General features: G+C 34.4%; 1 protein-coding gene across 8 annotated transcripts in view; it reads left to right on the top strand.

Moving 5' to 3' along the window:
- Window positions 1–15,817, top strand: part of GPR155 (G protein-coupled receptor 155) — a 64,819-nt gene that overhangs the window by 13,620 nt on the left and 35,382 nt on the right. For 7 of the 8 annotated variants that reach the window (XM_072612370.1, XM_072612369.1, XM_072612364.1 and 4 more), the window contains 2 exons: window positions 6,005–6,502; window positions 13,990–14,389. In XM_072612370.1, the coding sequence (XP_072468471.1) occupies window positions 6,037–6,502; window positions 13,990–14,389 (866 nt within the window). In that variant the 5' untranslated portion in view covers window positions 6,005–6,036. Of the gene's footprint in view, window positions 1–51; window positions 6,503–13,989; window positions 14,390–15,817 lie in introns of those variants that run through there. The other variant, XM_072612367.1, reaches the window with a different exon arrangement.

The following is a 15,817-nucleotide window of genomic DNA, read 5'->3' as shown; positions in this document are numbered from 1 at the left end:
GGATGCTGACCTTTCTCTCCCGGGGTAGATAACCAGGTGCAGCCCACAGTTTCATATGGACTCCTTTTTTTTATTTCAAGCCGTGCGTGGTGCACTTCTGTGAAGCCAAGTGTGGCTTTCCTAAGAAATGTGTGATTTGTTCAGCGATGAGGGAGCCTGCGACTTGTCCCATTGCGTCTGTTCTGTGGTTGAGAGATTAAGGGCTGGAAGGCCCCTTTGGACATCTAACTTTTCTTTTTTTTGGTATCAGAATCCAGACTTTAAGCTTTGACCAGTAGGTGAAAATACTAAGTAACTTTTTTTCAAGTTTGTTCGGGTCCTTTTTTTAAAACTCTGATTTCATTTTTCAGTCTCTTGTAATGTTTTCTTCCACTTTGTACACTACTTGCCATGGCTATCAAAACCAGCTTGAAAATAATTGCTGTAGTTTCGCTTTCCATTGATTAACTTTTAAGTAGGGAAGAAGTCGGCTTTCAAAGGAAGGAATTCCTGTTTTACATCAAAATAAACAGTCGTTGTGGCACTGGGACATAGGTCTTTTCATTTACCTGTCTTTAATGTTAAATATATCTTCAGGTTTGTGAGCATCTGATTTTATCTAAGGTTTGAATTAGTTAAAACTATTGAATTAGATTATTTGAGTTAATACTAAGGTGTAGTACAAGTGAATAGAAATAGTTTTCTCCTTTCTGTTACTGGCTATCAAATAAAAGCTAAAATAAGTAATGGTTTTACCACCTTATTCTCCCAACTTTTCTTAGTCTAGATACATTTGTTAACTGATTAGTTTGAGTGGCAACATTATATAGTGGATAGGGTAGCTTGTCTGGGGAGTAGGAGAGACCTGTGTTCAAGTCTAACAGATTATGGATGCTGGTCAGAGAAGTCACTTAAATTCTCAGTGTCACAGGCAGTTCTTTCAGGACTATAAAGTTGAAGAACTGGTGACTGTCAGGGAACTCTAGGCTGATGAAATCATGTCTAGTAAGGAGACCCAAACTGCTTTGATTAATTGTTTATTGGATTTTTATTTCTGATAGCTGTTGATCTTTTGATCAGTAAATTCCTAAGATGTATATTGGCCCTGATTCATTTTTGTCTGTGAACGTATGTATGTGATATGTTCATTCCTATGGACAAAATGATGTAGTGATTTTAAATACTTGTGCAAATCTAGATCATAATCTAGTATAGCCATTATTTATATCAGTGGCAGCATTAGACATGACTGTTTAACACCACCTTCCCAGAAATGCCTGTTATTTTTGTTCTCTAGCATGTCATCAGACACCTCTTGTTTTGCTTGCTAAAAAACTTGTCATTGTAGCTTTTTTCAGGAAGCAATAAATTTATTTCTTGTTGGAGACACCTAGGTGGCATGGTGGATAAGAGAACTGGGCCTGGACTCAGAAAGTTCTGAGTTCTAACATGGCCTCGGATACTTACTGTGTGACCCTGGGCAAGTCATTTTACTTTTATTTGCCTTCACTTTCCTCAGTATGTAAAATGGGGATAATAATAGCACATACCTCTTAGGGTGTCATGAGGATCAAATGAGATAATATTTCTAAAGCACTTACCACAGTGCTGGCACAGTGTTAAGTACTTTAGGGCTATATTACCTGCCCTGCTATAGGTGCTATAGTGTTTATTAAATAGGTACTCTGTGCCATGCGCTGTGATAAGTGCTTTACAGGCATCTCATTTGACCCTCACAACAACCATTATTGAAGGTACTAAGACAAACAGAAAGAAACTTGCACACAGTCATATAGCTAGGACATGTTTGAGGGGGGATTTGAACTTTGATCTTCCTAACTCCAAGGTCAGTTCTCCCTCCACTTTACCTTTTAACTGCCCCTTAGGTATAGATAGTAGAGCTGATCAGAGGAGAGAACCATAACAGTTCATTGCTGTGGAAGGCAAAGGAAGGAATAGTCCAGAATGTTAAATGCTAGATAGTGGTTTAGGAGCAGGAGAAAGGAAGACAGCCTTTGGATTTAATGATAAGGAGATTGTCAGTGACTTTAGAAAGATCTGTTTCTGTCAGAAGGAGGGAGAAAGAGTTATTAATTTTTTGTTACAAGGAATAAACATTCACCTTTTGGAAGTGAGTTTAGTGCTCTCTGATGGCTTGAAAATTTTCCTATTAATAATATTTATTTAGATAATTTGTAGTTAGATAATAGATATTATTAATAAATACTCCTATTAATAAAGTAGATAGAAGAACATTGATCTCTTAAAAAGAAGATGGCTTGATTGAGAATTAAGGTCCAGTTTATTATATCTGTTCAGTTTTTTTTAAATGTAATATTTTAAAGTATTCACTTAGTGATTGGTTTCTTTGTTCTGGGATGGTACTGATTAGAATTCTCATTTACATATAATAATAATTGGCAAGTATAATATGCATATATTTATATAGATAGGGGATTTTTTCTTATTATCTACAGTATATATTTTTGTTGGTTTTGGTTGGTCAGTTGAAATTTTTCCTCCCAAGATATTAAGACTACTCTATAAGTGATATGTACCATACTGCATTTCTAAAAAATGTAAGTTCTTACACATGGAATAGATGATAGTACTGCCTGAATTTTGAAATTTAGGGTTTTTTGTTTTGTTTTAGTTTCCCCAAATTTGTGAATTTGGAAAAAGCTTACCTGTTTGGGGAAAGAAGTTGTTGATAATAGTTACATTTGTTGTTATTTTTTTCCTTCCAACTGTCAATAGATTATTGTTTAATTTTTTTTTCTTGCTTTTTAATACTCAGGACATTTTAAATTTGTGTGTGTGTGTGTGTGTGTGTGTGTGTGTGTGTGTGTGTTAGATTGCTATAGAGTATGCATTCTTCTCTTTAACCTTCTGAAGTATTTTGCAGATTGGGACTGAGTCAATAACACTTCCATTATCCCATTTTTTAATACATTGAAACCAGTTTTTAATGGAGTGCTTAGTTCTGTTGCCTTCTTTTTGAAAATATCAAAAATTCTTGCTCCATTATTGCTACCCTTTTTTATTTTTCTACTTTTACTACTATCGTTATTGTTGTTTCTCACTCATTTCTAGTTGTATCCAAATCTTGGTGATCCCATTTGGGGTTTTCTTGGCAGAGATATTGGAGTGGTTTGCCATTTCCTTCTTCACTTCACCACTATTACATTGTCAAAATAAATTGCCCATATAGCGGATTGTTAGTACTGCTTATATTCAGTAATCATTCTTAAATGTTACTGAATTACTTACCTGCCATGTTTTCTTATTATTTAAACAAGTTTAAGATGTTCTAGTATCAGGTATGACCTTTTGGAAGCTATGAATTTTGTCTACCACTTTAGATTTGTTCTCTATTCGAATAGCTTAGAAAATTTTTGTATTGCTAGCTAAAAGCATAGATAATCCCATTTTAAATGTATATTTTATAAATTGTGTTGTGAGATGTCAGTAATTACATAGAACATTTTCTCATGAAAATTTATTTCTGAGACCTTAAGATTTGGTCCTTTGAGACTTAGAACAAACATAAAACCAGATTCTTTGACTTTCATCTACTTAAATGAAAAACAAATAAACAAAAACCAAGGATAGTACTGTGCAGCTATACCGAACCCACTACAACTTTTTTGCATTTGTGAAAATAAAATTTACCATACTGGTTCCTGATCATATACATAATTAAGTTGTATCACAATTCTTTAAAAAAAAAAAAAGTTGAGGGCTTTGATATACTTTATGTTGTGCGTCATAGGGACAGCTCTTTTCCTTTGCATATATTTGGGTCTGACCTAACATACCTTTATAAACTTTGCCAGAATCTTTCTTCAGTCCTAATGAAAACATATAATAAAGCTCCGCGTTATCTATGGTTGTTGTGCTTAACCATGTTAAGTAACCTTGAGCATTCATCATGCGTATTTCATTCTTTTATTAAATGCAAATGGTAGACATGCTAGTGTATATGTAGAAGTGACTGAGACCCAATCCAAGGAACTGTCTTGCTTAATCTGCTTTTGTACCAGTCTGGGTATCATAGCACACAGAATAGGATAAGATGGAAATAGTGACTGGAGCCGAGATTTTATTGGTATGGAGAACTTCAAGAAGAAACTCCCACTCCCCATCGAAGTCAGCACCTTCTGTGCAATTTTACAGTGATGCAACTGCCTAGAATATGAGGTTAAGTGACTCCCTTAGGGTCTCTCAGCCAGGATGTATCAAATGGAACTTGAGGTCTTCCTTGCTCCAAGCCAGCCTCTCTATTTACTGCCACAAGAAGTGTATAAAAATGCACAGCAACAATAGGTCTCTGTAGATAATTCTTTAGATATCTCTGTTTCTTCTTCAGCTAAAGCCCTCTTCTGATACCTCCCCATGCTTTGATGATTACCTTGAATTTTTGAGGGTTGTGCCAGTAAAGTGCATGTTCTAGGAAGCCCTCTCAAGACCCTTATGGACCTTGCCTGAGCAGCCTAAGTTCAGAAAGGTGCAGCACCAGCTTGCCTTCAAGGTCATTTTTTTTTTTCTTTGGCCCCCAAAATTCTCTGGGATTATCACTGATTCATTTCAGCGGATGTGGATTAAGTGCCTGCTATGTGAAGGCACTATGCTAGGTATTTAACCTACTGAGTTCTAGAAGTATCACTGTTTATCTCAGTGGAGAGAGTGAGTGTCCATACGTGAACTTACAGGTCTTGGGAGAACTGAAATTTCCTCAGACTTACACACAGGTGTTTCCTGAGCTTAAAAAGTCAGAGGCATGAAAGTTTCACACTTTCTGTTTAGCTTATGGAAACTAGTTCTGGACCTGTTTTTACATAGCAAGCCCTTCTTTCTGTATTTTTCTCCATTAAAACCATACATGGTAGTTGATGAGATACAAAATAAGGCATGGGATAAAGCAGTAGGGTAGAAGGGCAAAGATAACTTAGTTCATGGTGAGGATTTGTTGTGAAACTTGAAAGATTAATTTGCTCTTTTTCTTTCTTATAAGATAGTGATAGAGATAGCTAGAATCTGCTTCTTTCCTGTTTGTCTCCTTTTCCTCCTATTTATTTTAATCAGTTTCCTCCTCTTACACCTTTTTGCTTTGGGTTTAGGTGGGGGACTTTGAGAAGAAAATGGAAAAGTGGGAAGTAGAAGCTGACCTTAGAAAAAATATTGAAGCTTATCATTAGACTTTACCTATATTTCTTTGTTCTCTTCTTAACTCCTTTTCTCTGCCCCTTTTTCTACTTGGAAATTTTCTCACCAGCCAATAAGCATTAGTTGTCATTGACTTGTATGTTAAACAATTAGATCTAGAAATGCTTAGGTTACCTGAAGATTTTATTCTGGGCTTAAATGGGGATTAGGTTGGAATCTTTTAGGGCAGTCCTAAAAATCAGTCTGCTTCCAGTCGGTATCCATTGCCCAAGAGACCCTTCTATACCTATAGGATGGTCACATGCCAGAGTGGGACTTATAATTCCCAAGTGAATCTACAGAGTAGTACTAGTGATATTGGAAGCTGCTGTTGGGAATGTATGTGGCTGTAGGGAGGTAGAACTCAAGTTTCCTGGTCTGTAAAATTATAGAATTAGACAAAATGAGTTTTGATCCCTTCCAGTTCCAGATGTATGGTCATGTTAACACTCTCTCCTGTAGTCACTTTATAATTCTCAAATTCTGCTAAGCCAATTTATGACTTACTTCAGAGTGCCAAAGGGAACAGCAAGAAAGTTCCTCTGTAGGGAGAGCACCTAAATGGCACTATTGGTATATACCTTCTTTTACATTGCAGATGGGACTTTGTTCTAAATGAACTTATCGTTGAAAGACAAAATTATTATGAATGATTTTTTTCATTGTATTTCTCTTTATTGTGGGGAGTGTGTTTATTTACCTGTCCTGTTAACATTATTGTTAGGACAGAGGAACAGGGGAAGGGATTGAAGAATGTTTTGTTTCAATAGAAGTACTGAGATTTATCAAATCACATTGAATCTTGTTTGCTTTTTTTCAGAATTTTAGTGGGAGTAATCTGGTGAAAGAAAAATGAATTCCTTTGCTGACCTGACTTCAAGTAACCTCACTTCATCAGTCAACATGACCAGTTCTTTGCCCGCAACAGTAGCCTATCAATTCAATTCCACCAGTAGTACCCCATCAATGTCAATAACTAGTCTTTTCCCAGCCTTGTTAGAATGCTTTGGTATAATCCTTTGCGGATACATAGCAGGAAGGGCCCACATTATAACATCAACACAGGCCAAAGGACTAGGGAATTTTGTTTCCCATTTTGCCCTTCCAGCCTTACTATTCAAAAACATGGTTGTACTTAATTTTTCTAACGTAAATTGGTCTTTCCTTTATAGTATCTTAATTGCCAAAGCCGCTGTATTTTTTATTGTGTGTGTGTTAACATTACTAATTGCCCGTCCTGACAGTAGATTTAGCAAAGCTGGATTGTTCCCTATATTTGCTACACAAAGCAATGACTTTGCATTGGGATATCCTATAGGTAAGTTTTTTCATATGTTCATTATTCAGATTGTTTTATTGTTTTATCCAAATGTGTTAGAAAGAAATTTAAGCCTTTAATACCAAAGAGATTTTTTTTAAAGTATGATGAGTTTCTTTCTCTGGGATATTTAGGGTCTCTTTCATAATTATGTTTTGCCTTAAACTTTGATGTTAAAATGAGCTAAGCCATATATCTTTACAAATCTTAAAGTATCCTCTAAATGTCTGGCTATTTTAAAAAACTTATTTTTTTATTTTTTTCCACCATTTACACATAAAAAAATTTTTAAGTCATCTTTAAAAATTTTGAGTTCCAGATTCCCTCCTTCTTTTTCCCTCCTCCCTCATTCAGAAAGTAAGCAATTTGATATAGGTTATACATATGCAGTCATGCAAAACATATTTCCATATTAATCTTACTTTCCTTAAAAAGAGCATAACTGAATAATGTGATTATTCAGAATATTTAGAATAATGTTGACTACTTCCAAATCTTATTTTTTTTTCCTTCTCCATCCATCACATTTTGGAATAGGTTTAGTTTCAAAAAGTTGGTGCTTCTGTCATATTTAGGAAAGCCAAATTTTCATTGCTGTTCTTTGTTTTCAACTGAATGTTTGATAACCGTATCAAAGGATATAATAATGTTTTGAATGTAAATATATTCTGTTTCTAGCAAAAGTTAATGGAACTCAAGACCAGATTTTTGTTTAATGCATATTACATTTTCAAATTACAGTTTTCTGTCCATGGTAATGGGGTACATGCATAATATGGATAAATGAAACAATCTCCAAATCTCATTTTTCTCATATTTTTAACCTTTTACCACAGGTGCTAAACATAATCTGATATACTGGAGTGAATGTTCATCTTTCTTGTTTTCCTCTGCACTTTGTTAGTTCTGAATGGTGAAGAACTAAAATATAGCCAAGATTAAAATAAATACTCTTTTGAAGTAATTTAATTTTAAAATACTTTTTATAATAATGCCTTTTTAAGTGAAGACTTTGGAAATTAAACAAGAATTGATATTTGTCTCTATAAGAGCAACAATGATATAAACTGATAAAGATACTTATAGGAATCTCAAATTAGTAGTAACTCAGTTCTGCGGTGTTAAATATTTAAAGAAAATTAATAAGAGTTTAACAAAACATATAGTACAACTTAAGCAAAATGTTATGTTATATTACAAATTGTATTATATTTTAACTGTTACAATGAATGATGCTATAAATGTTATTATAAAATATTACAAATGTTACTTTAAAAGAAGTGATACTTATTTCATATTTCAAAGTTTGCAAAGCATTTGACTTAGATTATCTAATTGTAAGCTCACAACAACGCAGTGAATTAGGTACTGCAAGTATTATCTCTGTCTTACAGATGAAACTGACTCAGAAAGCTATGTCATTTGTGCATGATTACTTATGCGCTAGTAGCGGGACTTAAATCTAGAACTTTATTTCAAATTCTTAAATGATTTTGATATATGAGAGAACCTTATTGGAAATGAGTCTCTAAGGTGGCATTATGCTCTTCCAAAGCAAATGCTTTTTTATAATCATCAAACAGTGAAAATAGTCAGTGTCTGTGTTGCACCTTTCAGTCAATTGTGTGAGCGAAGAGATGTCTACTGTTGGATATTGTTTGTGTTCTCATCTAAGACCTTTATCAAAGATAGTCTTACTGCAAGTGAAAATTATTTGCATTTAAAAATTAGTATACATAGCAAAGTAGGCACGAGTCAATAGCAATTAGTATTTTCTTGGTTGCTTTTCATGCTTAACACCAAGACATGAACATTTCCCCCCCACTTTTTTAGTATCCTCTTTTTTCTTATATTCCTTGAGACTCATCATTCAGTGCCCTCAAAATTGTGTCATGTCCAGAGGACCTCCTATTTATATACTTATTCTAATCCTGCTGCTTTTCCCATCTGTTTTCTTCAGTGTCATTTCTGCTTCTTTAGGTTGCACATTCAGCTGTAATGTTAGTATACAAATGTGTCTCAGTTGTCCTTGATAGTGAAAAGAGTTTGTTATAAAAATTATTAAAGGTTTTTTCCAGGTTTCCTCAGTTTTCCTCTTTCTAGGTCAGACTCTGGGATGATCTTGCTTTGTTGAGTTACTTATCAAATTTTTAAAAAGCTCATTTTTATTTCCACTGCTTCTTATTTTTATGCAATATTGCTGATAATCTTAAACCATTTTTCTTGTAAGATGTTACAAATAAATTTATGTTGTAAGTTGGTGTTATCCTTGGCTGCCATATCTTTGTGGCTAAGATAGTTTTTAGGCTCTTTTAGTCTCAGATCAACTGATTTGTGTTGGTTGAACTATATATTTTATGTATTCATTTCTCATTTTTCAGCATCAGTAACATTTAAATAATATTTAAACAAGTTGAGATATAGTTATTTTAATTGAATGCCATGAACTTTTCTCATTTTAAGTTTTATATTAATTTTGATCTTTGATTCTGCAGTGACTCCCACATCAGTAACAAGTTATTTCTTAACTGTTGAATTATAATCAGTTTCATTTTTTCTGATGTTTGCTGTTTGCAATGTGCAGTGGCTCTTGATTTATAATTGCAAATTTGTGTAATATACATGTCTTTGGCATCCCATTTCCTACTCTGAAACTATATCATCTTCCTCCATATCTAACTTTACATTGAATAAGTCACAAAGTCTGTTGCCTCATAATCTGATTTAATTTGAAGGGTCTTGATGCATTCTTTGTATAATTTCTTACTTTCTCATCTTTTTAATTGGTGTTGTTAGCATGTAAACTATAATCATTTTCATGGGAGTCTTTCTGCAGATACTTATCTTCAGCATTGCAATATAAGTTGAACAAATGTTCCATGAAATGATCTATCTTGTTGTCTTTGGATGCACAATGAAAGCCAGCTATGCTAACTACTTTATTTGCCTCTCTTAAGAGAACCTATGAGCCATCCTTTCTTTTGTGTTATGGTTTTATTTTATCAAGATTAATACAATTTGATTTGCTTCAATTAATGAACAGATAATTATGACATATAAGGTAACACTTTCAGAAAATCTAAAGATGTACATTTTCAAGTATTCCTTATTGGTTCTGATGAGAATGTTCTAAATTCTAGCTGCCACTTGGGTATTGAGTAACAACCTCACATTTAAAGTATTAGCAGCTGAATTAGTGTTTATAGGTAGTCTGAAAACTCATTGTTAGCATCCTCTTTTCAACCACTCTGCTTCCTTCATTGCAGAAATGGAAGGAAGCTTCAGAGTCCCAAGAGTTACAATGTATTTTTCTTTTATGGGTTGCCATGACCCAAGAATTCATTACCAAGTGGTCAGCCTATTGGTGATGATCCCTCCATCCTTAGCTACACTGGTCCATAAAAACAGTTGCTAGGACTATCTTTGAAGTGTATGGTAGTACATTTTGGAACTTGCCCTCTGCTGGCATATCCATCAAGAAACTACACCATAAATTTTTAACTCAACTACGAAGCAAATTTCTTCCTCTGTTGTTAGGAGATATTAGACTTGATGTATTTGGGCAATTCGTGTTGAAAATTTAGGAAGTTTTGGGTAAAATGTACAGTTGTTGCATTTAGGAGTTATATGAAATACCACATTTGCAAAGCATCTAATTTGGTAGTTTGTGGTTTTTTTTTCAAATTGAGAGCATCAGTTGCCTCTTTCAACTTTAGAAATTGGATGGGGGCAGGGATGATATAAACTTAATGCTAATGTGCTTCAAGAGAATAGTAATGCTTTAAAAAGAATTCTTACCCTAGTTAGAATTTACTTTAATTTCCAAAGCAGTTAGCTATCTAAAATGTTGTCTTTGCATTATTACCTAAAAGATGAAACTCTACAAAAAAACAGGGTGCTCATCTATGTAGTATTTTGTGGTTACAGAGTACTTTGCATGGTCTCATTTGTTTTTCATATCTCAGTGAAATAGATAATAAAAGTATTATTATTACCCTCACTTTACCAAGTAAATAAACTTAGAGAATTTAAGTGATTTATTTGCCCAAGGTAAATACAGCTGTTAGAATCATGACTCAGACACAGGCCTTTCTCATATTTAAGTCCATTGCTCTTTACACAATAGAACACAGTCTCTTATTGAAGAAATGACGCATCTAGTTTAGTATGTATGAAGGAAGTAGAAAATAATACGTAGAGTTAGATTTAGTAAAGTGTTTTTCCTCCATGTATAGTATGAAAAATGGGGAATCAGGGTGACATTCTCCAAACACAATGTTAACTTGGTGGAACAAGGTGAAGTTGTAAAAATTACATAACTTAGTTATATAAGTTTTGAAATACACATTTTATCTGATAATAGCTAAGTGGGCTACTGATTAGGGTAGATAAATATTTATTTACCTGTCTCAGTTCATGTTCTCCTAAAGTAAATTTAGAAACTTAATCTTTCATACTCTTTAAACATTTGTCTTGATCCTTGTGATGTTTTCTTTTAACCTATAACATCAAATAAACTGTAAACCTGTATTCCCACAGACATTCATTTAGTTTACATAGCACCCACTGCCAAAACAATTAAGTTCTTTACTTTTAGCTTATGAAGCAGTGTGACTGTTGAACAAAATACACAACTGGTTGAGAAGCATAGGATTTGGTGGGTGGAGTAAAGTTTATTTTCAGAGCTCTTTGAAACCTTTGTCTCCCTCGGTAGTCTTGAAGTCTTATGCAAAGGGGCACCGTGCATCATCAAGTACTAGCCTGAGATGTCCACAATTCATGTTATGTAAATGCTGCTTTAGTACCAACTATAGATGTGATTTTGGGCAGATCTTTAATTTATTCTTTTAAATAAAAAGGAGATAACATCTTATCTCATTAAATCCTTTGGGAAAGAGTAAAACCTGATGATCTTACATTGCTAGTATATGTGACAATTAAGATTGGCTGGATTGAAGTCAGGACTGTAGTAAGACATATTGCCTGCAAATACGTCCTTCATCCAATTGCCATTCATTGTAAATATAGTTCTATGAGAAATTTTATTTTGGCATTTTTCCTTGTTAAAATATAGTCATTTCTGGGAAAGATAAATACATTAAATTAATTCGTGTTAAATTTTTGGTGACCTTTGTGACGGGAAGGGGAAGCCACCTGACAGCAGTAGGTGTTGCACGTAGGGAAGGGAGCTAGAACTGAGGAGCAACAGATTCTTAATTACTTTCAGTTTTCTTAGGCTCTGACCTGAAATTTTTTAAAGGAATCCCATATGTGATACAAATTAATATCCTAAATACAATAAGGAAGGCTTAGAATACTTTGCTGAAACTTGTCAAGATCCACACACATTTCTGAAGTATTATTTACATACACGTTTATTAAAGAGTGTTCTGATCATTCATGAAAGGTTCTTTGCTGGTCAGTTTAGTGTTGGCTTATTTTATGCTCCTAATGTACGTTTGATTTCTTTCCAAATTTATTAAAATTATATCAAATGCTCTTTGCTAACTGAGGTTAATCATAGAATCAGAAGCTTATTTATTGTATTCCCAGCTGCTTGTCTGAAACTCTTTTATAATATCTGACAAGTGGTTTATCCCATCTCTTCTTGAATATTTCAGTGACAGGGATATGATAAAGTGACTTGTTTCATTTTCAAGCATCTCTAATTCTTGGGAAATTCTTATACTGAATTGAATTCTATTCCCCTGTATATTCTGTCTGTTGGTCTTAGTTCTCCTCTTGGGAGCCACGCAGAATGATTTCAATCCCTTTTTTTTGATAGCCTTTCAAATGTTTTAAGACAGTTACCAGCTCTTATCCTGTTTCTACAACATCTCTTGCATATAGTCCCTCTTCTCCTCTCACATAAAACCACCTTCATTAAGACCCTCATCAAAAAAAAAAGAAAAAAGACCCTCATCGCCTCTCCCCTGGGCTGTTATATAGTTGTTTTTTTCTTGCCTCAAGTTTGTCTTCCACACAACTACCAAAGTGCCTTTCCTCCAGCTCAGTTCTGATCACTTTATCCTTCTACTTAATACTCAGTAAGTTCCAGTGGCTCCCTAATAGGTAAAACGGTCCAATAGAAGCTCCTTTGTTGGGCCTTTAAGCTCTTCACAGTCTCCTTCCTATCTTTCAGTTCTTCTTACACGATACTCTTTCCTATGTTCTTTGTGGTCCGGCTACCTTGGCCTACCTCCTCACCTCCATGTCTTTTGGAATCCTTGGCTTCCTGTAAGACCCAGCTCAAGCTTCTTCATGAAACATTAATGCTAATGCCCTTCTTCCCCCACATTGTCCTGTGTCCGTGTTATGTAGTGATGTATAATGTACGTAACTGTTACTTTCCTGATAGAACATAAGCTCCTTAGGGTCAGGGGGTCCCAAGTAAAGGTGCTTGGAACATGGTAGGCACTTAGTAAATGCATGTTGAGTGATTATGTCTGTTCGGTCCTTCGTAATCTAAAGATCATCCTCTTTGATAGAGAAGATGAAACTCAAATAAGACAGTAAGTAGTCCATTTTATCTCAGGTATCTGTTCACCTATTCCTGTCTATTCCAAAGAAAAAATCTTTCCCTTTCTCGTGCCATTAAGCATAGTTTAAAGCCATGCTTACTGTCTTGTTTTTGCAAATCTCTTATAGTTCTGGGCTTTAATTTTCTTGACTGTTCCCTTTTGGTCTATACCACTTTCATTCCTACTACACAACAATCTCCCTCCCCCTGGGCCTTTACCCAAATGATTTTCCATGCCTGAAATGCTTGCCTCCTTATCTTCTCTTGGAATCCATAACTCCCTTCAGAGTTCATGTGCCAGTTCATGTATGAGGCATTTTTTGATCCCCTCCAATTGTTAGTGCTTTTCCACCCAATCCCAGAACTACTTTTGAGAATTTGTATTTTTTTATGTACATTTTGAAATCCCCCAATAGAATGTTAGTTCCTTGAGTGCAAATGCTTTTGGTTTTTGTTTTTGTATGCACATTTTTGCACATAGTAGAGATATTTAACAGATCCTGTTTTGGTTTAAGCATTTTTTTCCCTCTACTTTCAGTTTTGGGGTAGCTTAAATTCTGAAATTTCTGTCCAGACATTAAGCTCTAGCCTCAGGTGATACATTACGTTCCAAACCAGGAGCCTATTATTTCAGTATCTTAAATGGTGCTGCAGAAAACCCATTCTTTTCCCAGCCAGTATTCTACCTGTTAGTTAAAATGAATAGTTTTAACTATTAAAAACAGTTACTTAACACAATAAAGTTGTATGCAATGTTTAATATGGTAAATGTTTGGAATAGCTTACTTTTTAAGCCTTCATCCCCAGATACCTCAAAAGTATTTTGAGTAAAATAGGCTAATGTGATCAATTTGTATTTAGATTTACTTTGAAACATTCTGTAATTATGCATATGGAAGCATGTTATGTAAACTGTATTTAAATATTGTCATCATTCTATAAATCAATTTTAACTCTTGTTTTCCAGTTGAAGCTTTGTATCAAACTACTTATCCAGAATACCTTGAGTACATTTATTTGGTGGCTCCAATATCTCTTATGATGTTAAACCCTATCGGGTTTATCTTCTGTGAAATCCAAAAATGCAAAGAGAATCGTGATGCATCGCAAAACAAAGTGAAAATCGTTGGACTTGGACTTCTGCGTGTGCTGCAGAACCCAATTGTATTCATGGTCTTCATTGGAATTGCCTTCAATCTTATTCTTGGCCAGAAGGTGCCAGTTTACTTGGAAAAATTTCTGGATGGGCTTGGGAGTTCTTTTTCTGGCTCAGCCCTATTTTATCTTGGTCTTACAATGGTGGGACAAATAAAGAAACTAAAGAAATCTGCATTTGTTGCAATAATTCTGCTCGTCACAGCTAAACTGTAAGTTTCCTTTGTTTCATGTGGGATCTGTATTTTGTGAAAACTTCAGCACTTTAGAAAGACATTGTAAAGACTGCCTAAGCCATGGTTCTGGAGCAGGTCCTTATGCTACTGACTTCTTGTTAGTAATATATTATGAATAGTGTTCCTACTTTATAAGATGCTTAAAGTGAAAGGAAAATGTATTTTTTTTCTACAAAGTTACTTCCTCATTCCACTTGCATACCTTACTCTTTTATGTTTTACCAAATGAGGATAAAAATGTTCTTGGTTTCACTTTTTAGAGGCTTCTCATTTCAATTCTCTTTTGTGCAGGTAATTTGCTTTATTTTCCCCTAGGTATCCTGCATGAATTTCATGTTTTCATATGTTTTGAAACCTTGACATGCAAGAACCTTTCTGCTTTTGAGGGAGGTCTAGAGCAGTAATTACACTGGCATGGGGGAGCTCCTATTAAAGAAACTCCAAACACCAGTATTGATCAGAAACTCCTCTAAGTGACTTGCCCAGAGTCATATATATGTGTAATTTATGTCAGTCAGGTCTTCCTTATTCCAAGATATGCCCCCTATCCACCATGCTACAATGCTTCTCTAATTAGAAGAATTTTAATTTAAATGGAATTTGTTTTGTGGATTTAGAAAAGAAAAAAATTATTTATGTTTGAGGCTAGTGAACACTCATCTCCATTACTTGATCCCAGCATATCTTTAAAAAAATGTGTAGCTCTTTAGTAAAGCTTATTAACTGTGGAGATGTATTTCAGTCCTGGTGATTTACTGAAAGATTATACAGAGTAGCTAGGGAAACATGGATAATGTATAGTACTTTTATTTGAATATTTTAAACTCATTAGATGAATATAGCTGCAGCATAATTTGACTTATAATGTGTTCCATGTAGTACCTAAATGTTCATAATGGTAAAAATTTAGAAAGTTATGTGAATTGTGTACTCCCATTAAGGAAAATATGTTTTAGTATTGCTACGGTATAATAATTGCTGTCTTAACAGTGGTAGTGCTGTCAGCCATTCTTTACATGTAAAATGTAACTATTCTTATCTTCAATTTATGATTCAGACCTTTGTTCCTTAATTTGGCCCATTATTATTGTTTTTTCCTAGGTTATTAAAATCCGGGAGTGTTATATCTCTTAAACTTTCTAATGGAGTAGTTTTGGGTTTGTTTTTTTTTTCTGGAAAAGGATAAATGCATTTAGTTTAACAAGCAAAAGGTTTTTTAAAATTGCTTAAATGTGGAGAGGCATCATTGTTTGTTGGACTGGAATTCAGAAACCATGGGTTATGGTCACTTGCTGGTTCTGTAACTTTAGGGAAGGTCACTTAACCTCTTCTAGTTTTCTTCCACACCTGTTCAGTGAGGGGTCAGACTAGATGAATTCTGTACTTCCTTCTAGCTTTTACATT

The sequence above is a fragment of the Notamacropus eugenii genome, chromosome 5 (assembly GCF_028372415.1).
Source record: "Notamacropus eugenii isolate mMacEug1 chromosome 5, mMacEug1.pri_v2, whole genome shotgun sequence".
Taxonomy (NCBI): domain Eukaryota; kingdom Metazoa; phylum Chordata; class Mammalia; order Diprotodontia; family Macropodidae; genus Notamacropus; species Notamacropus eugenii.
This window is presented reverse-complemented; position numbering and strand designations above follow the sequence as displayed.